Source organism: Triplophysa rosa, linkage group LG22 (assembly GCF_024868665.1).
Source record: "Triplophysa rosa linkage group LG22, Trosa_1v2, whole genome shotgun sequence".
NCBI classification, from domain to species: Eukaryota; Metazoa; Chordata; class Actinopteri; order Cypriniformes; family Nemacheilidae; genus Triplophysa; species Triplophysa rosa.
The window spans coordinates 12,489,621-12,510,521 of record NC_079911.1 but is presented as its reverse complement, the minus strand read 5'-3'; the positions used below and the strand labels follow the sequence as shown (position 1 = coordinate 12,510,521).

Sequence of the window (20,901 nt, the reverse complement as noted above, 5' to 3'; positions counted from 1 at the left end):
GGAGCTCGAAAATGTGCGCGTGTGTTCGCCGGATATCATTTTCCAACTTACTGCCACTGTGGAGGATGTTTGTTCCATTCTGGAATCGCATCGCCAAACAGAAGTCAAACACACTTTTGTTTAATTGACAACAGATGAGTGCCGTATTCAGATTCTGTGTGTGTGCTTCCGTCATGTAGTATGCTCTTGTTATCTGGGAATCTCGAATGACGAAACCTCATTTTCTTACACAGACTCCAATGCCATTTCGACCAGTGTATTTTCCATCTTTGTATTCTTCCACCTAATTGTCACTCACAAGGTTGCGAAACTCATTTACTGTGTTTACCGAGAGGAAATGTGCTCGAGTCCTGCTCTGTCCCGAACACACCGCGGAGACAAATGATTTGCCATAGGCCGTTGTTTCTTAGATAGTGCAGTGGGGGTAGCCAGGAAGTGGGCCGGCAGGAGGGGAAGTTGCACCCAGGCAGGGGAATCAGCGGCCTGCTGGGAATGAGATGGCTTTCTCTGACACAGTCCGCCGGGAAGCTGTGGGGTCCTGAAATTGGAGGTAAAAACCAGGAGGAGGCAACGCTTGCCCTGAATTTGTTCTGCCTGTTCCGCCCTTTCTCACTTACATCCCTCTTGCGTCTCTTCACCTTCTGTGGTGAGGGGTGGTCCTGAATGACACGGCATAGCTTCCTCCCCTTAATTAAAATTATTAATGTAGTTTGTGCGTGCGTGTGTGTGTGTGTTCAGTCTGGATATGCATAAGAATTTGTGAATATTGACTCCTTTGAGAAAGCTTGTTTAAAACGCAGTGTTAGTCTGGAGCTTTGCCCACAGCCTTGAGTTTCTTGTTCCTAGGGTATGCTTGTAGATGTGTGTGTGTGTGTGTGGGATGTGTTCGAGTCTGTCTCGTATTGTTTTACACGCAAGGTTATTGAGTCAGTGATAAGACTGTGAGTCTCAGAGGCCGGTTAGTCAGCCTGACCTTGCAGTGTGAGCTGAGGATATGCAGACTGGCAGGCTATGGGGTCAACGCATCCCACAATCCCTCTGTAGCCTGTTTTAGAATTCGAAAAAGCAGGAGTTCATGGTGTTCTCATTGTGGACTGACTTTCACAGTGTTTTGGTACAAGCTGTGCAAAGAATGTAAGATATTCTTAGTAAATCTATGCATTTACAATGTTTTTTTGATATGACTAACATTTATTTATATATATATATATATATAAGTATGCATATAATATGTTTAAGTATTTCATAGATTTCCATGTATTATTATGTGTTTAATGTACAGTATATGTTTGTGTATATACTGTATATCTATGTGTGTGTGTGTGTGTATATATATATACTGTATACACACACACACACACACACACACACACACACACACACACACACGCACACACACACGCACACACACACACACACACGTATACTTAATTTATTTGTTTATGGAAGTGTGTGTATGTATATCTTTGTTTTGAAGTGGTTGTTAGACAGCATTTCTTTTCATCTGGCCCACAGGAATCTCGATTAAAGGCCAAAGATACATTTTGTGTCCCTCTGTAAAAACAGGCTGTGTACCCTCTAGAAGGGTGGGTCTGCGTTCAGACAAAGAAGGATTCACATGGAGCGTGGGTGGAGCAGAAATTGCTGTAGGTGGAGCTCTTGTGTCGGAGTTCGATGTCAGAATGTTTTCCACCTGCTGGCAGAGGACAGGACAGCTGCCTTTGCTCGCGTGCAGGTGCGCATGCATGCGAGCGTGTTAAATTGTGTGTTTCTCAGAGGCGGCAGGTGAGAAATGAGCATATATGAGCTTTTTTTAGTCTGTGAATGCATTGGGAGTGCGTAACCCCAATTAGTAAAACATTTCCTAAGATTAATTTCCATTCAAGTGTTAACATTTTACATTTAACAGTGCAGTAATGTATCTGCCCCAATGAAGATGTAGTTCCCCACAGCGTCATTTTCAGCGCATAATTATATGAGAACATGCACGCGTGTGCAGTCCACCAATAATTTCATACGGCGTTTGCGTACTCTCCGTCAAACACGAGAGCGGCGTTTTTCCTCTCGGCTTTCACTTCCCCCCCTTTCCTCCGCTCCCCCTCCCTCCCACAGTCTGCCGCAGACCCTCCATCTCTGTGGTCTGTCAGCATGCTTTTTCATTTGGCTTGTTGCTACAGGGGGCTCGGCGCTGGCAGATTACAACTCGCCAGCCAGTCATTTTCGATTTATCTGAGCTCTCCGCGCCCCCACTTCCCTCCCCTGCTTCTCGCTCTCGCCCCGGCCGCCATCAATCCGCACGCACACACACGGCCATTTGTCAGACCCTCCTTCCACCCCTTCCTCCCTTTTTCGATTGGCACGGAAATTTAGCTCGCGAGCTCCGAGACAAAAAAGAAATATAGTGTCAGGGGAAGCGTTTAAGTCGGAGGAGGCAGCTAGGGTTGTGTTATTACTTAGGTCTCTGTCACCACCGATGACCCCAGAGAGTGGAGAGTATCGATCGCTTGTCACTCAAAGCATTCTGCAGATTGCATTGACAAAGCTTGTCGAGGCCTTTAATAGCAAGGTTAGCAGCCTTGGCAAAGGCCCAGGAGAAAACTCTAACTGAGCCCCATTACATGGTGGCTTTTAACCAGTCCCTCGGCCCACCGACTGGATTGATAACAGTAAGGAAGTAATTTTAGTCTCATAATTGCCTTCCTGTGGTTGACATTTGTGGCCCTGAGAGCCTGTAAAGAGAAAAAGAAAAGCCAATCACAGGCAGACGGAGAAGATAAAGGTTGCTACTGTCTGGCGAGAATTTGACGGCTTCGAAACAATAAGTACATTTTGGGCCTCAACAATGAGGGTTTTTCTCTTGCAGGCCCATTCAGGACAGTATCTTCACCTTTACTTTTGATATTTCCACTGGATACACCCTAAAACCAAAACCTTATGTTTTCTGTACAAATAATTATGACAATAAATAATTTATTAGGTTTATAATTTACTGTAATAGCGGGAAATTATGCAGCTATAATTGAAGTCTGTGGCAGCTACAAATTCATAATTAGACTTTTGCTGGAAACAATTGCAAGCAGTGATTTGTTTATAGTTTAGACCATTACAACTGATGCGTTCACAAATCATTGTCGCAGTTTAGTTCACACAATTTCAAATAATCTATGTTAATAAGCTAGATAACTTCAGCAGAATTTTCAACAAGGATATTCAATACAGAAAGCCAAATGCTAAAACGGATAGTTCAGCCAAAATGAGAATTCTTTCATAATTGATGTATCCTAATGTCATTCCAAACCTGTATGACATTTTGTGCAGAACACAAAAGAAAATATTTCCAAGTTGTTTGCAACAAAACAACACTAAGCCCCTTTTAGACTTCCATTGTATGGACACAAAACCACTGAGCCATTTCTCAAAATATCTCCTTTTGTGTTCCACAGAAGAAAGAGTCATATGCAGGTTTTAAATAACATAAGGGTGAATAAATGTTGACAGAATTTTTATTTTTGGGGAACTGTCTCTTTAAGTTTGCGAAGTAAGTTTGGGCCCTGGTTGTACTAAAATGACAAAATATCCTGACACAGTTACACACAGTGCAACAAACCAGGACCTGTGGTAAAAACATGAAAGAATGATAAACACAAGATGGAAAAAAGCCACACGACTGTGATTTATGTTCTGAAGGAAGCCCATTAATCGCTAGAGGAAGTGCAGGCCTAAAAAACCAACAGACAGTTGCCACACATGGCTGAGAAGGTCAAGCAGTCTTGCTCTGCTGCCAAAGACGGACGAAAACATTCTAGCATAAGATCAACTTCAGCTGGAGGCTAAACAAATAAAATATTTTTTAATCCAGCTATCACTTGATACGAAACTGTACTGTATGTGTATGAGGGAAGAGAGAGGAAATGGGGCCAAGGCGAGAGCTGCTCTTGGGAACGCTGTAATTTGTTGCTGACACAGGTGGGACGCTTCCTCCCCAGGCTTCGTTTTTTCTCTCTGCCTGTGATGTAGGTGCTGACAGGTCCGTGAGGGCAGGTAGCTATTTTAAACACCGTGTAAATCGTGTCCTCTGAAACACATACTGATCACCTGTGTCCCGCATTCCGGTCTCAGAACGGGCCACCCGGAGTCTTGCGTGGTGTCTTAAAGAGGGGTTAAAATAGACCTTATCTTCACAAGCAACTCTTAAAAAATGAAGGTCAGTGTATACAGAGAGTTATGATTTGACAGAGACTTGAAGATTTTTCATTGAATGAGTAAACCCTGTGTGTGTAGGCCTGGGTTAAGTATCTAATAATGTACTGGGAACACTTGACGTCTCCATTAGCCAATTATGTTGCCTTGTTTAACATAATGCTTGGATAGTAATTCCTGCACTGGTAGGTGTTGCTCTGGCCCTGACCTACACCCACAAGCATGACAGGGTCACGCGCACGTGTCGGCAATTCAATAAATAATAAATGAACAAATATAGAAAGCAACACGTAACAGCATTCCACGCCACCGCCGTGCATTCTCCATGTCACTTTCATCAAATGCAGAAGGTTGAAAAAATAAATGCATCTCCGACACACAAGATACTCCTGTTTATCATATTACAGCCACACATGAGCCGCACGCATGGCTTGACCCGGTGTTAAGTGTCCGCGCTAAATTTCATTGCTTCCATCTACTGGAAGGCTTGCCAATATACTGGCAGCGAATTCCTAGAGGAAAATAAATGGCAATAAAAAAGAGAAATGAGAGCCCCTGCAAGCTGAGACGAGAGGGAATATTTTTCCTTCTTTTATTAAAGCTGGCTGGTGTTGGGGGATGTGACTTGGCACGGACACGGAGGCTTAGTCAGACTGCGAACCCTGAAAGCCGATAGCCAAGTAACAACTACGGCCGGATGGCGGCGGCCTGGGAATGTAATTAATTGCACACAAATTTCTTTGATGAAATGTTATGTAGTGATAAGCACTTGGCCCAGTAGCTTAAAGTCTCTGGCTTCTAGGTGACAGCCTGCTCTCTACACATCTGCTGCATTCTGGGAGATATCTGCTCTGCTTCCAAGACCCGTCCCTTTCAATTTATTTCAGCCAACTTTACCATAAGCTTTAATATGTTAGCATTAGCTAATGCTGTTGCTAAAGTTAAATGATTTGTAATTATTTAATATGTTAGCACTAGTTGATGTTAAATATTTTTATCTTTTAATATGTTAGCACTAGTTAATGCTATAGCTAACGTAAAATAATTTATCGTCATATAATATGTTAGCACTAGTTAATGCTATAGCTAACGTAAAATAATTTATCGTCGTATAATATGTTAGCACTAGTTAATGTTATAGCTAACGTAAAATCATTTATCATTATAAAATATGTTAGTTTATGTTATAACTAAGGAAAAAATATTATTGGTTAATTGTCTAATGCTATAGCTAACCTAAAATATTTATAATCATTTACTACGATAGCTAACACAAAATAATTTATAATTCTTTGTTAGCAATAGTTTTTGCCATAGATAACATATAATCATTTGTCATTATTTATTGTGTTAGCAATAGTTTATGCTATAGCATTAGTTTAAGCTATAGCTAATATAATTAAAAAAAATGTTAGCATTGGCTAATGCTACAGCTAACATAAAATAACTTATAATTATCAAGTATACTAGCATTAGTTCATATTATAGCTAACTTAAAATAATAAAAATATTAATAGTTATTTAATTACTGTATATTTAATCAATTTTATAAGTTGTGTAAATGAAACAAATTTGACAAATATTTCTTAACAACTTTACACATTAACTATTGTTGCTCAATTGAGCCTTATTTTAAAGTTTAACCTACAGTATGTTTGATGTTTGTGTGTAATTTTCAGGACGTACCGTATCAAGCTCATCTTTTATTGTCATTGGGTGCACCGTAACTAGCTCTTCAGATATGATCTGAGAGAATTGAAGTCTCGGGATGCTCGTAATATCCCACTTCCCCTCTCTGCTCTTCACTTCATTATTAAATCTGGGAATTGTCGCCATATATCAGCATTCACCAGCAGCGCATTATAGAGCCATTTGAAGGAGTGGAACATGAGCACAAGCAGAGGATGGATGGTAAAAGCATATTGATTTGTCTATAACGCCACTGTACATCACTAAGTTTTATATCCATATAAATGCGTCTTGGGATTGTCGTCGTGGCAACGGCTCGAAGCGATGCTCTACGTGTGAGTGATGCGGTTTGAACTGCACTCTGCACTGTGTTTTTATTCCCCGTCCACCGCCTCCACTCTTTCTCTCTTCATATATCTCTCTTTTCTTCCTTCCTTCAAGGTTTATTTACCATCGGGCGTTTGTTGAGAGCTGTTTGACTGTCTTCGGCGTCTTAAAAGCCACGCGTTCCTGCACAGGTGGGATAAAAGGCAGGTTAGAGCTAATGGTAATCGCCAGTTACCATCGTTTCCGCCATCACGGCAGCAGAGCCTGACAAGGTCAACAGAGGTCGTCGCTTGTCACTTGAGGAAACGGGGAGCATTGCTAGAGCTGCGATATTCCCTCAATATCATCTTTGGTGACAATTAGGATGTGTTGGTGACTACAAAATCGAAGCTTCGGGGAAACCTAAATGTCGTTCGACCGCTGACATAGAAAGGCGGCGGACGTAACCCCGAGTCTTCGCGAGGAGTGGGTCGTCGAGTTTCAATGTGACAACGTGCAAGCAAAACTCCAGCGAAGTACGTACTCGGGCGTAATGTTAGCCTAAATAAACAGCCATGCAGTCCTTTTAGCCTGACCTGAGCCTTGATCCCTGTTGACAGGCTGCTACTTTAGATCGGATGCGATAGAGGCAGCTTGTCTGTGGCGGTTAAGAGGCCCGGCCCTCAGAGCCGAGGAGGTCATAGCGGGGCCACTTGGCTCCACGATGTGACACAGCGGCTGTCCAAGCAATGACGGAACATTCAAGCCACGCAGCACCAGCTATGATGGCCCCTGCAACCTTCTGTCAGATGCTGTTGTCGTTGCGGTAAACTCACTCAGGTTAACTGCTCACAGCAGAATCCAAATACTGGCTGCCAGAATAGCAGAACGCTCAGATGGAGGTCCAGGGAGCTCATGCAGTGCCTTTTAATGGACTAATTGGGAACAGAGTCAACAGCTCTGTGTTCTCTGACCTAAATACAGACTTATTTTTAAGCAGTAAGCCACGAGAGGTCATGCGTTACAGTCATTTTATTAAATTTATGGGTCAAAACTGTGACAACAGTGTGATAAGTGATAAGATAAGAACCATGTGATAAGATACAGATGTTGAGTCAGTGATTAAATTAATGAATGATAATAAGTATCAAATTTACACCGGGTCATGGAGTTATTAGCATATTTGTAGGCTGTTTACAGGTTTTTTGTAAACATTATCACATTCGAAGCTACTTAGCATATGAATAGAGAATTAACCCTTGTAGGTGTTCATGTTTTTGTTGCTCAGCCAATGTTCGCCGGTCTAGTGAACCCACAGAATTATATGGATTTTAAATCAATAATCATAAAATTTTATTTACAGATTTACAGTTTACTTAAAGTGGCCGTCACTCAGACTGCATATCTCATATTAATCTTGAGTACTTAACAGTATAGTATCGTACCCTTCAAATATCAGTAGAGTCTTTAGTTTGAAAGCACGTGCGCACCCATTGCCAACAAAACACAGACATATGACTCAGTTTCACTTACTGAGTGCGGTTCATGTCCGGCATCTTTTAGCGCTTGGACCGCTCTATCTATCAGTTTCAAATGATCTCCAAATCCAGCGTTATATCCACCGTTTATAACATCCATCACCCAAATGCAGTGAACAAACAAACACAGCTTAACTTTGCGAACGTAGTGCTCTCTCTCTCCTGCACACAAGTGAACGTGGGCGTGTTTTTAACGCAGGAGAATTGTCCAATAAGAGACTAAGAAAAGTTGTGATTTTCATGTTCAAAAAAAACTTTCCGAAACCTATACGAATGCTGGGGGAGTGTATCGAGCGCAGAAATACTATGTCATACGTCCAACTCGTTTTTTTTGACAACTTGACCATGTTAAGCATGAGAAGCCAGCATGTTTAACATTGTAAAGAAGTCAGAATGCATGAAACACCGTTGCATACCCCCTTTAATATGAAGCAACATACTCATCTTATATTGTTAATATTTGTCAGGTACCTCAAAGTTAAGTCACATTTATTATTAACTTATATAACTATAACAACTAATATAAATATATTAAAATAAAATAAAAATATTTAATATATAAAAATGTATATTTAATTATATTAAATATGTATTAAGTGTATTAAAATAAAGCATAAATACAAGTTTATAAATAGTAAATACTTTATAAACAATTTATAAATAATTACACATACAGCGTATGTGTTAAAATAATATATATATATATTGGCTCATTTAGTACTTAGTGTTTTATATCTTCTTTAGTCAAAGTGTGTGATAAATAATGTTTTGTTTTATGTCATTTTAAAACATAATGAGTATTAAACATTGTATTATGTATTTTTAACATATTATGTGTCACTTTGTGTTAATTTTGTGATAAATAAATAAGACTGACAACACAATGTTGGAAGTAAAAAAAATGTGTTGTCTTCAACAAGTCTGAAGTGTTGTTACTTTAAAATTTTTAACACAAAATTAAATTATGTGTTAAGGTAGGGGATTGATTTTGTTTTAAACAAAACAAAATTAAATGGACTTTTTAAAATACTCCGCATTAAGCTAGGACAGGTATTTTACCGAACGAATTTATGCAACTGGTATAGGCCAGAGTCTCTTCACGTACACCAGTAACAGGATAATTCTCCCTCTATGGGCCGCAGTCAGCATTCAGAGTTAAAATGGCCTTCATGTTGTACTGAGAAGAAAGCAGAAAGGCAGATATTTAAAGTCTAGTCATTGGAAACTGAGGGATTCGACTGTGAGGCAGGAAATAGACAATTTATTATAAGCAGCCCAGCACACCAGTGAATTATCTATAAAACTTTCATGGCTGTCCCTCGGTGGCAGGCAGCCATAAAACTTGCCGAATGAGGGACTTGTTAATTTACTTGTTAAAGCAAATTAAAAATTTATAAGCGCTTTTAGGTAAATGAGATCCTCTTTCATTGGCGCTCTTATGGGATTCTCACTCTCTCCGTTGGCTCCTTGGAGGACAGGTTAGCAGCGCTGAAACGGCACAGAAGAACAATAAAAGCTGGCAAATTGTTCCAGGTTTTATTACTGCCGATCCTCACAGCTGCTGTAGCGCGTAGCTAAGGAAGAACAGAAGCTGATAGCAACAGTATCCCCGGGGCTTCGCCTAATAGCAAAGGGTCAGGTGAGCTGTTCAAAGCGAAGGTTTGGATGATAAGAGTGTTGGGGTTTGCGGAGTAGGCCTTTGTGTTTGGCTGCAGTGGGTTCTGGGCCGAGCCTCTGAGAGCAGTTCAATAGACTTGTAAAATTTAATCGTAACACCGGCAAGCAGTTTCAGCAAGCGGGCAAAGGAAAATAATTGACTACACGCGCAAACGATAATCCTATAAAAGCTTCAAAAGCCATTTTAAGAGTCTAGTCAGGCACAAACTTGAGAGTCTTTCAAAGGATGCTTACCCTCATTACTTGAGCTTTGTCTCTACCTCTGAGGAACCTTTGGTGAATTTCTGCTAAAATGCTTTTGTTCTTCCAGCTGGTGCTTTGAATCTATTAGACCAAAGCGTTGCGAAACATCCTCTCACGTGATCGCCCACCGTCGACAACTTTGAATGGATGTTCATCTAAGCTCTTGCCTTGAGCTGTGTCGTTTTTACAAGTGCGTCCTTCTCAGAATCGACTAATGTGGCTTTTACAACCAGGCTCTTAACATATTTCAGCGTTCTTTCACATTAAAGCACCATTCTCCAGGAGTGCCATTGAAATCCGCCATTCCTACTTTCGCATTTAAGGCGCCATTAAAACTGTCTGTTATGCGGAAACTCTAAGCCATTGCTCTCCATGTCTTTCAGGCGGTCCGTATAAAATACACTTAGGCTTATGGAGTGTTATACAGGTGATTGTAATAGTAGATGCATAGCTTTGGTGCGGGAAGAAATCGCAGTGAATTCTAATAAAAATTGTTCACGGCCTTTTAAAAGCTGTCGTGAAGTGCTGCGGCTCTCAAAGAGCTTTGCTCTCCAAATGAATGTGGATTTATCTAACCGCAGGGCCGACAAACACGGTATCCATTGAAAAGATTGTTCTGCTTGGCCTTCATCTGCGCCAATGGACTTGCTTTGTGGTTTTCTTACAAATAGACTCGCTAAGTGCAATGTGATTACAACAGTGTGCCATTGATGACTTTGTTTCTCTTAGCGGCCAATCACATGAGCAGGATTTACACATACAGGTCTCCGTGACCTTTTTATGAGGAAGGCAACGCAAGAACCTCTTTCCATTACTGCCTCTCATCAAAGCCCTGGCAGCATAAATTAATCTTTAATAGCGTGGAGGCTTTTGTGCCAGGGAACCATGCTGACTGCTTATTGAAAACAGTTGTTAATTCTATACTTCAGTAAACTCGGAGAGGGCGGGGGAGAAATCAGCCCTAACAGGGAACAGATTGAAGCAAAACAAGAACTTACTGTGTTGAAATTAATGGCAGATGCACTTACTGGTAGTTTAAATGTTTCATTAGATGCTAATGTCTTACTGTGTTTTTAATTGTTGAGGAATTAGTCGCTGGAATATGAAAACCATCTGTTTGCGATCTTCCTGGAGGGGGGATCTTTACTCAGGCTTCACACTCAGGGTTGTTAAAGGAGGTTTTTCCTTATGGCGCGATGTGGCGGAGCTGTCAGTCTTCATTAACGTCATTATGATTGCATGAGCAAGACGCTCAGACGCTCCGTATGCGCACACACAAACTCACTGTACATACATAATCGTAAACAACATTTATTAGAAGGCTCTTATGTACACACGCGTTCACTTTACACAAACACGCCTGTACATATGGGAGATGCTGGCTTACCAAAAATATGCGCTTTCACAACTATATCGCACTTGCACCCAGTGAATAGTGTACTATTGAAACATCTGAATTTTTCCTTCCATAGAACACAAAATGTTTTTTGGAACAACATTTTTTGGGGGCAAAATGTTAAATTTGCTGAGGCTGATTTACCACATTTGTGAAAATAAAAACATTTTTTTAGTGACTAACAACTTTGTCAGTCTGTTTTTCACACGAAACGATCAAATGTCAGACATGAAACACAATGCTTTTATGATACTAACATATCAGTTTTCAAAGATACTGCATGTCTGTACTTTTCTGAATTTGACAGCAGCTGCTTCACAGCATGTAGTGATATTTTGCATAACGCCTCTTTTTTTGCGTTCCATAGAAGAAAGTAACACCGTGTCTACACTGCACGACGTGACAAAAGACGACAAAAGACAATAGAAACTATTAGAACCCAATATCATTTTTACATTTTGTCCACACTGGATGCAACGTGACACGACAAACCCATTATAAACAATTAATTTGCCGTGTCACGCCGCACCGCTCAATCTGGTGCAGACATGGTGTCATACAAAAGGTTTAAATAGTGTCGGTGAGTAAATTAATGTTTTATGATTTTTGGGGAGGGGGTGTGAACTGTCCCTTTAAATTAGCTAGTAGCAGTAGATAATAACCCAGTGCCAAAAAAATTTTTGGACCCAATAAGAAATATACCGTACAATAGTTCTCATACCATGTTCGGACATTGGGGTTTATCCGCATAACTGCTGTTAATCTGATGTCTTTACTGTGGTTGAGAAATAGGTTTCAATTAAACGTTTTGCTGATGGTATTTGTTGTGTCTGTCAGAATTGCACATTTTCGTTGTGTTAATCAAATCTGGAAAAGATTTCTTAGAGACTTGCAGGGAATTTTCAGGCAAAAAATATTTTTAACACTTATAATTGTCATTAGGAGGACTTGAGTGGATAAACCTAATAACACATCTTACACTACTAACACTTTGGTAAAATATGTACCTGCTTAACCGGTTAAATGTGGTTAAATGTAGATGTGTTGTCTGGGTGTAATACAGTATCTGTGTGAATATTTAATTATAACCTGAACGACTCACATTATAACCTTTTTAAATGAAAATATGCACCGCTAATCTTTTTACATAGACATTTACATTATTCATATGCAAAATAGTTCAACTGCTTCCTCATAATAATGTAATAATTGCTTTTCTCAGAATATCTAACCCTGAGTATTAAATCCGGTGTAAGTGTACCTTTTTTATTATAAATCTATGGTGTGTCTTACAATCCCCATTGTAATTGAATATAAAAGATTCAACTACATTGTTAAGGTTTATTTGTGTTCCTTAGAAAGTCATACAGGTTTGGAACAACATGAGGGTGAGTTTTTGTGGGTGATACAGGAACACAATTCAGTTTAAAGGAACAGTTCACCCGCAAATGAAAATTCTGTCTTCATTTACTCCCCATCGAGTTGTTCCAAATCTGTATTAATTTCTTTGTTCTGATGAACACAGAGAAAGATATCTGGAAGAATGCTTGTAACCAAACAGTTCTTGGTCACCATTGACTAACATGGTGGCCTAATAAAGGGATCTGTCCCTTTAAGTAATGCTCTCTCAACGTCACAATGCTGATACGTCATAAATCACCAATTTTGGGATTCACATTGCCAATTTCTCCAATCTTTGACCACTATGACACAGCATCTTCTCTATTTACCTATCTCACCTCCCTCCCTCTCACATTCCCTCCAACTCCAAGACCCTCTTGGACAAAACACTCTTCCTTATTCTCATTGCCAAGTCTTTCTCTCCAAGCAGTGCAGGTCTCTTATCACGCTGGCCTGCTGATAGAGCCGAGCGTCTGCCGGCAGTCTCTGAGCTCTCCCTCTGAGAGAGATCTTTTCACATAGCTAATGGTTACAGAAAGGAACAGTTTCATTTTAATTACGTGCTTTACTCAAGGGTCCTCTTCCCTGCAGTCCCTTATCCCGCCACTGCGCCTTTAACAACCCACAGCTTGCACCAGTGAAAAGAGATATTCTCCAACCCTCTTATTGAAGATCGTATTCCCCCTCTCGTGTTGCTGCCTTTGTCAAGCATCGCATTTTTTTCTTCCACGTGATGGGGGAGAAAGTGCGTGAGAGACAGACGGAAAGAGAGAACGTCTGAGAGGGAAAGATAGGAAAAGGCCGATCTATCGCCTCATCTCGGTAAACAACCCCCCAGTGCGCCGTGACCAACTCTGCTTTTTCCATTAAGTGACACTGCGCACATTTACTGCTCGTCTTTACCCATAAAGCTGTGTTTTTATGTGCTGAGAGATAAAAGCGGAGGGTTCTGGCTGGGCGAGATGTAAGGAAACAGGCCGTCTGAGTGGCGTAGAAGAAGTAAATCAGAAGACGTAAATTGCAGACCTTGACGACGGTTGCCGCGTCCCAGGAGTATTGCATTGTTCTGTAAACTGTAGTTGGGCTCAGATGTTTCTAGATTTCATGTCCGCCCCGCCAACTCCCCTTTAAAAGTCGTGTGCTCTGCACTGTATTGTTGTTCTTTATGGTTTCTTGTGTGGAAAAGGACACCTGCTGTGAATCTCTGGTTCCTTAAGAACGGCTTATGGGATGGAAAGCCTTTTTTGATGTTGTTTAGGGGGTATTTTATTTCTTGTTCTCACAGATTTGATATGAGGTCAGGCTTCTCGGGGGGAAATCAGATAGTCGTGTAGGTGTCAGTGGCTTTAGCTTCACTGGAAGTTGATCCAGGTAGATGATGTCACAGTTGAGGTAGCTGTTTATTGGTGATTCATGTGCTGTTAAACCTTTGTTTATTTTTAAAGACTTGTGGCGGTCTAACTGGAAAAGGTGCCATTTTTCAGAATTGTTTTAATGTGCTTGTTCTGCTTAATTTAAAGTTGATTGGAAATTATACATTATCGACACAAGGCAGGCTGGATTCAATCCCACATCTTCCATATGATCTAACTTCAAATCTATAACTTTGACATGTATAAACTCCTGTTTTATCAGTTAATGTAGAGAGGTTAAAGGGATAGTTAGTTAGTCAGGTTTTGAATGACATGAGGGTGAATAAATGATGACAGAAATGTTATTTTTGGGTGAACAATCCCTGTAAGTATTTATATGATATTTTGGTAACCAAACATAATTGCCCCCCATTGGCTTCCATTGTATGAGCGCAAAACCACCGAGACATTTCTCAAAAAGTCTTCTTTTGTGAAGGAAGCGTCAGGGTGTGAATGACATGTGGGTGAATAAATGATGACAGAAATTCTATTTTTGAGTGAACTGTCCCTTTAATATATGTGTAGAATTAAAATGTAATGCTAAAAGCCTTTTCTTAGGCACTTTTAAGTTATCAAGTTGTCTCATTGGTTCTGATTGTTTTTTGGTGTTGTGTTTTTGTGTTCTCCAGCTGAAGCCGGGCCAGAACAACTGTAAGGTCAGTGACAGCGAGAGCGTGAGTGCAGAATCCAAACCCTCCATCCGGAGCAGCTCCAGAGTCAGGTTGACAGACGTGAGTAACTCATTCTCTTTAAATAATAGTCTCAGTCAAATAATGTCTCAGTCGACAGCTATTACAGTATGTCAACAGTATGTGTAAACATTTTTTGTATTGCAAAGTTATTAATTCGAGTTCATGTTTGAGAACCCACAACCGGAAAAAAACGAATGTTACGTCTTTTTAAGGCAAGGCGACTATGTTGGATTCAGTGGCTACAATAATTCCATTCCTGATGGTTATCAGTCAGTTGACAGCTCTGCTTATCTGCCTGCTTAAGAACAAAGAGGTTCAATATTTAAACAGCAATTTACAGTTATCCACTCTGTTGGGATAAGCAGACGTGGCCCCGTGCCAACAGGAACAATAGGAGCGTTTTAAGAGGCGAGCTTAGTGTGTGTGTTTGTGTTGCATCAGGCCGTGAGGTGGAGGAGCGGCGGTTGTCTGCACCCTCGGGCCTGCGGGCTCTGCTGTGTGTTTGTGCTCGGGTGGTGATAAGAACATCCTATTTACTCAGCTGGCAGCTTCGGTGGAAGCTCTGGGTGAAGCGCAACTGTGCTTATATACCGTAGAAGTGGAGATGACAGGAAGTAACGAAGGGGAAAAATGTGAAAGTGACCACAGTGATGCACCTTGGAAGTTCAAACTGAATATATAACATATGTGTTTATATATAGACAATTTCATTGGACGTGCGCTGTGTTTGATTATCGGTCTGGCTAGTGTCTAATAATATAACTATTAATATTTTATTTAATTTTTGTTAATATTAATTAATATTATTATTTTATTGTATAATAATTGTATTAAATTAACGATTTGTTGAATTTTGTTGTATGTTCATTTTATTAAATGAACAATTTGTTGATTGGGTCCTGTAGTTTTGTTGCATTTAAAGAAAGCGGTTGAGCTTGGTATCGCAGTCTAAATTACTGTAAAAATATTGGAGAGACAAGTTTAGCCAAGTAACGGATCTTCTCGGTTTCTTTTGCTTGTCATGAGAAATAATCTACAGGCACTCTATTATTTGCGAATGTGTACCGGGGACAGTTCATCCAAAAATGGAAATTTTGTCATCATTTACTCACCCTCAGGTTGTTTTAAACCTGTATAAATTTCTTTGTGAACCATCCCTTAAAGAAAGTCCATGAATATGCGCGCATGCGCAGTAACGTCTGTTTATGTTATTGCTTTGAAACCGTCTGTTAATATATTTAGATTCGGTTTTAGGGTAACTGTGATGTTTTATAGAGTGGCATTTATTACAAAAAATCTCTCACTCAGTTAACATGGTATAAAATGGTATGAAAACTATGCGCTACGCTTGTTTATAAATCTACACACAGGCCCGTCAGTCAGCGTGGCGTAGACCTGCTCCAAACCTCAAGTCTTGGCTCCCGTGGTGGAGATGTTAGTGTGGGAGCATACGCGAGCACTATCACATATCGAGCATAATTAGAGCTGTCAGCTGGAGGGCGCGGCAAGTCGTCGTAACAGACACGGCAGAACGAGTTGAACGCGACCACTCCTGCGTGTAGCTATAGGATGCTTGGCCAGGCATGAAATGAAATAAGTAATTTGATGTTGACATCAGAAATTGAAATGATACCTGCAGCTCCTCGTCGGGATGGAGAGAGAAGACCTAGCAGATAAAGCGTGACGGGGTGGGGAGTAGGAAGAGGAAGCGTAATTGAAGGAAGAAAATTGATTCGAGGAAAGGGTATATATATATATATTTTTATGAATAGGTAGCAGTGGATGGCAAAGATAGGTAGAATGTGTTAAATTGTTAAAGTTAGTGTTAGGATTTGGAAAATAAGTTGACATGAAGTTGAAAAGAAGTAGAATGTCTTTTGTGGAACCGATATATTTTGTGGAACAGATACAGTATAAACAAATAGTCAATGACAAGTAGTTGACAAAAAGTTGCAAAGTTACTCATAGTTTGTAAAATGTCTAAAGTGGACGACTGAAATGAAGTATTACCTTGTTTCTTTAGTGCAAATTTTTACAATAACACTTCAATAAGGTTATATTTGTTAGAATTGGTAACTGCATTATCGAACATGAAATAGCAATCAACAATGTGGGTTATTCAGTGTTTAATCTTCCTTTCAGTATTTTTTTGTTCATTCCAATTTAATTGTTAATGTTAGTTTATTGTGCATTAACTAATGTTAACAGTTATAACGTTTGAAAAATGTATAAAATTAGCTAATTAATAAAGCCAAAATTAGCTAATTCAAAAAAATGCTAATTAATAGTAATGTTAGCAAATGCATTAAGTAAGGTTAACAAATACAACTTTGTTATAACCATAAATTACACCAAAAAACATACAAGATTCAACTTTCAGTTTTAAGAGCACTGCATAAGGGGCAAGAAGTTACCATTTTATGAAAGAAAGTGTTATTAGTAGCATTATTTATTATGTACAACTGGAGTGAGAGCAAAATATTTCCTCTATGAAAAAATATGAAATGGTGTGCGTAAAATTTGACAGAAACAACAATCATTTAAGTACAACTTGACCAATATGTCGTATTGTTTACTTTTTTACGTTGATTTGGTCACACATTGCCAATGGACTCTGACTAGGGTCCTTGGCACGTATTTTTGTCTGAGAGTTCAGAAACCCCTGAGCACTCTAAATGGAAGGTGCTGAAAGGGATGTAGTCACGCCTAAAATAGAGCATCCCAGTCCTGAGGGGATTATGGAAAGCAGGTTATTCACAGTCACGTCGTAAAAAAGCCACTTCATACCAGTGGCACTAGATGAAATTCTCTGAAAGTGAGATAGATGTATGAGGAACCAAAGAGAACATCTTTAGTTATGAAATCCAATAATGTTTATCATTAATATATCTGCACACTTCTATACTTCATGAAAGCGAAACGAAATGGAAGAGCTCAAGGGTCTATGGCAGAGTTGAGGTTATATGGAGTAATTTTAGCCCTCATTACACACTCTCTGGCAGTGTGCTAATGATGTCTAACCTACTCCTTTCTGCTGAGAAACGAGAGAGAGCTCAGTGTTGATCTATCTCCGCTCGGCTGAGAGGAAATCTAGGTCAAACGAGGTCACCGTTGGCCATCTTGCTCCCTTTCCCTAGTTCCATTTTTTCTCTTCTCCTCACCCCTTGTCCCCGTGTGCCGCCATCTCATTAAGCTACAAATGGTGTATCAGCCTCGCTCTAGCCAGCGCTAACCCCAAACCTTGGATAAATTGGCAGGCCCGCTGTGTTTGCTCTGAAGCTCCGGGTCCCCTTTCAGCTGCGTTTGAAGCCGGCGCGGCAGCGTGGTTTCCCCAGGCAGGGTGGCTGGAGGCCAGGGCAAAGGGAGGAGGGAAGGGGGGGTGTGGCAGAAAGGGACGAATCAAACGCACATGTGCTTAGTCTCTGCGGCAGGAGTGAAATGCCATCATTACCCGGCTGCCTATCAAATAAATTGCCAATTACAGGGTTCCGGATTCCGGTAAACAGTACAGTGCTTTCTTCTGGAGTGTTTATGTGTGCTGGAACGGAGAGGAGAGGGGCATACCGTGGCCCGTGAGCGTTTGCCGTGTTTGCCCACCCGTCATCATCTCGCTGATGAGAGACAAAGCGGGAGATGATAATTAGGTCAGCTGAAGACAGGAACGAAACCTAACTAAAAGGCTAAAATATGACAGGTCATTTAACATCATCCTCACCGAGGTATCCTTCCCACGGTGGGACTATTCTTGAAGCGGCGCTTTACTCTCATTATAGTTTGCTAATCTGACACGGAGAGAGAGAGAGAGACAGACCGTGAGACAGTGAAAGAGGGAGAGAGAGTGAGAAAGCAATGACATTACCTGCTCTTTGGTCGCCATAGTAACGGTACTTTAGGATTGCTGGGTAACACATTTTATTGCTCATTCATCATTCAGTGGAGTCTGGGAAGGAAATGAAATATTTACATTGAGGGTCAGATGGCAGTTTCAGGCTTGTTGGTCTGATATGTGGCATATCAAGATGTGATGGAAACACACACACACATGGATGCTCGCGGCATAAGCAATGCTGTCAGCAGTGATATGCAGTGAAGTTGAGGCAAACCGACAGATTTTGAGGATGAAGGAGACACGTCAGATTTAACTCTTTCACACATAGAGGTCAGTAGACAGCTATGGATCACATCGCACGATGTAAACAGTGGCCCAGAAGCACTTGCGGCTTCAGTTTTTATTTAATATTATGTATATATATATATATATATACATGTTTAATCTTGCATATAAAATGAAATCTTAAATCTATTAGTTTAACATTTTGATTCGGTTATATATGTTCTGATGGTTGTATTTCGTTCAAGCGTTTGTGTAATGTTCAAAAACTGAAACAGGAAGCTCTTCTGGACCAGCGTTGAAACAGAACTGTTTACGTCGTCCGAATTGGTGTATCGAATCTTTTTCAACAAAAACAATATGCATGTTGTACATCTGAAAATCTCTCAATCTAATCGTGTTTTACATTCCAAAACAAACAAGCAAACAAAAACACAAAAAATAAAACAAGTTTTAAAAATATAGTGACTTGTTGCAATCTCAATTTGTAATTTGCACAAACTTTACTACATTAAACTATACTCTATACTATAGTTTTTCTATATTTCATAAAATGCCACAAAATCTGTGGACCCCCTGGATCCATCTTGGGGCCTCCAGTTTGAGAACCACTATACTGTACTGTACTGTACTATACTATACTACTATAATCAAACTTTATTAATCAAAATGTTATAAATGATAAAAATCATTACTTTTAAAGGGATAGTTCACCCAAAAGTGACATTGTCATCGCCACCTTGTCATTTCAAACTTGTATGACTCATTTTCTTCCTCAGAACACAAAAGTAGATATTTTGAAGAATGTTGGTAACCGAACAGCAGCGATACCTATTCACTTCTATTGTACAGACACAAAACCAATGCAAGTCAAATGGTTTCTCTTATCAACATTACTCAAAATATCTTGTTTTTGTTCTGCCGAAGATAATTAGTCATACAGGTTTGAAATGACTAGAGGATGAGTAAATGATGACAAAAAATTTAATTTTTCGGTAAACTATCCCTTTAAGACCTTTCAATAGTTAATAGACCTTAGAAATGTGCAGGAAGGTATAAAACTGACTACAAACTCATTACAGCTACAGTAGTTTATGTGTGTTTTCCAATACTTCATTTAAACGTCGCCTAAATGGGATGTTATGAAAGATCATTCTTTCTCTTTGTCTCTTGAGTCTTCACTGTGGAACTCTGTGAGTGGTTTACAAAGATTTGTAGCTCTCTCACCATTATACAGTGAACATATTTGAATCCATCCCAGTGGTTAATGGCTGTACATTATTAGTTCAGCCCAGGCTGGGGGATTCTTTCGGTATGTGGTAAAACAATCTCCACCCTGTAATTACAGCCGCTGGAGCAGATTTATGTCATATAATATAGATGTTGTTCTTAATGATTGCTGTTATTATTCGATTTTGCCGGGACATGGAAAGAGTCCACAGCGTTTTGCAGAGGGGTCAGGTTTCTGCATCTCTGGTGTGTGAAGACAAAACAGATGAAATCAGTCAATCTTTCTTTTCTCTGTTTGTCACGGATGCTCAAACCTCGATGCTAATTTTGATTATTCCTCGACGCAGTCATTCTAATGAGGTCAGGGGCCTTTACAAGCTGAGAAATGCTGGCCAATTTGCTCCGACATGCAAGTTGTAATTGCACGCATTAATTATCCCGTAGGTCTTTTTCTGTCTCCATTCGTCACTCTCTTCCTTGCTCGCTTGTTCTCAAATTCGAAACGTTTCTTATTAGAGATGAGCGTTTGGATGTAGCGCACTCAACGCACCTATAATTAGCCGATTATCACGATAGGAGCTGAAGTTCGGGATGTGCATCTGTGTGTACACAGCATAAAAACATACATCAGTGGGTGCGTTCTGGTCCAAAATCTGATTCGTGGGCAAATCATATTGAACTGCTTTTAATTGGATGATAGGCTTGGGAGTCTGCAACCTGATTGGTCCTATCCCTAAAGCACACCTCTACACCTAACCCTAACCAGGGAGTCAAGCCAGGGAGTCACAATTCAGCACTACCACCAGCAAGTAAGAATTCGGAGCGAGTTTGTGTACCCCGTCTGGGTGACAGCGTGTTTATAGCTGTTGAAGCACGCGTTTGAGTTTGTGTGGGCAGGGAAACTGAGTGTGTCTAAAGAACAAGAGTGGTTATGATTGCTTTATAGCTTAAGAGCACTGCCCTAAATCAGCTGTCAGTCATTCTGACCTGAAACACGGCCGGTGAC

At 40.2% G+C, this 20,901-nt stretch overlaps 1 protein-coding gene across 7 annotated transcripts in view; it reads left to right on the top strand.

Moving 5' to 3' along the window:
- Nucleotides 1-20,901, top strand: part of auts2a (activator of transcription and developmental regulator AUTS2 a) — a 285,641-nt gene that overhangs the window by 99,933 nt on the left and 164,807 nt on the right. For all 7 annotated transcript variants that reach the window (XM_057320675.1, XM_057320674.1, XM_057320672.1 and 4 more), the window contains one exon: nucleotides 14,492-14,593. In XM_057320675.1, the coding sequence (XP_057176658.1) occupies nucleotides 14,492-14,593 (102 nt within the window). The remainder of the gene's footprint in view (nucleotides 1-14,491; nucleotides 14,594-20,901) is intronic.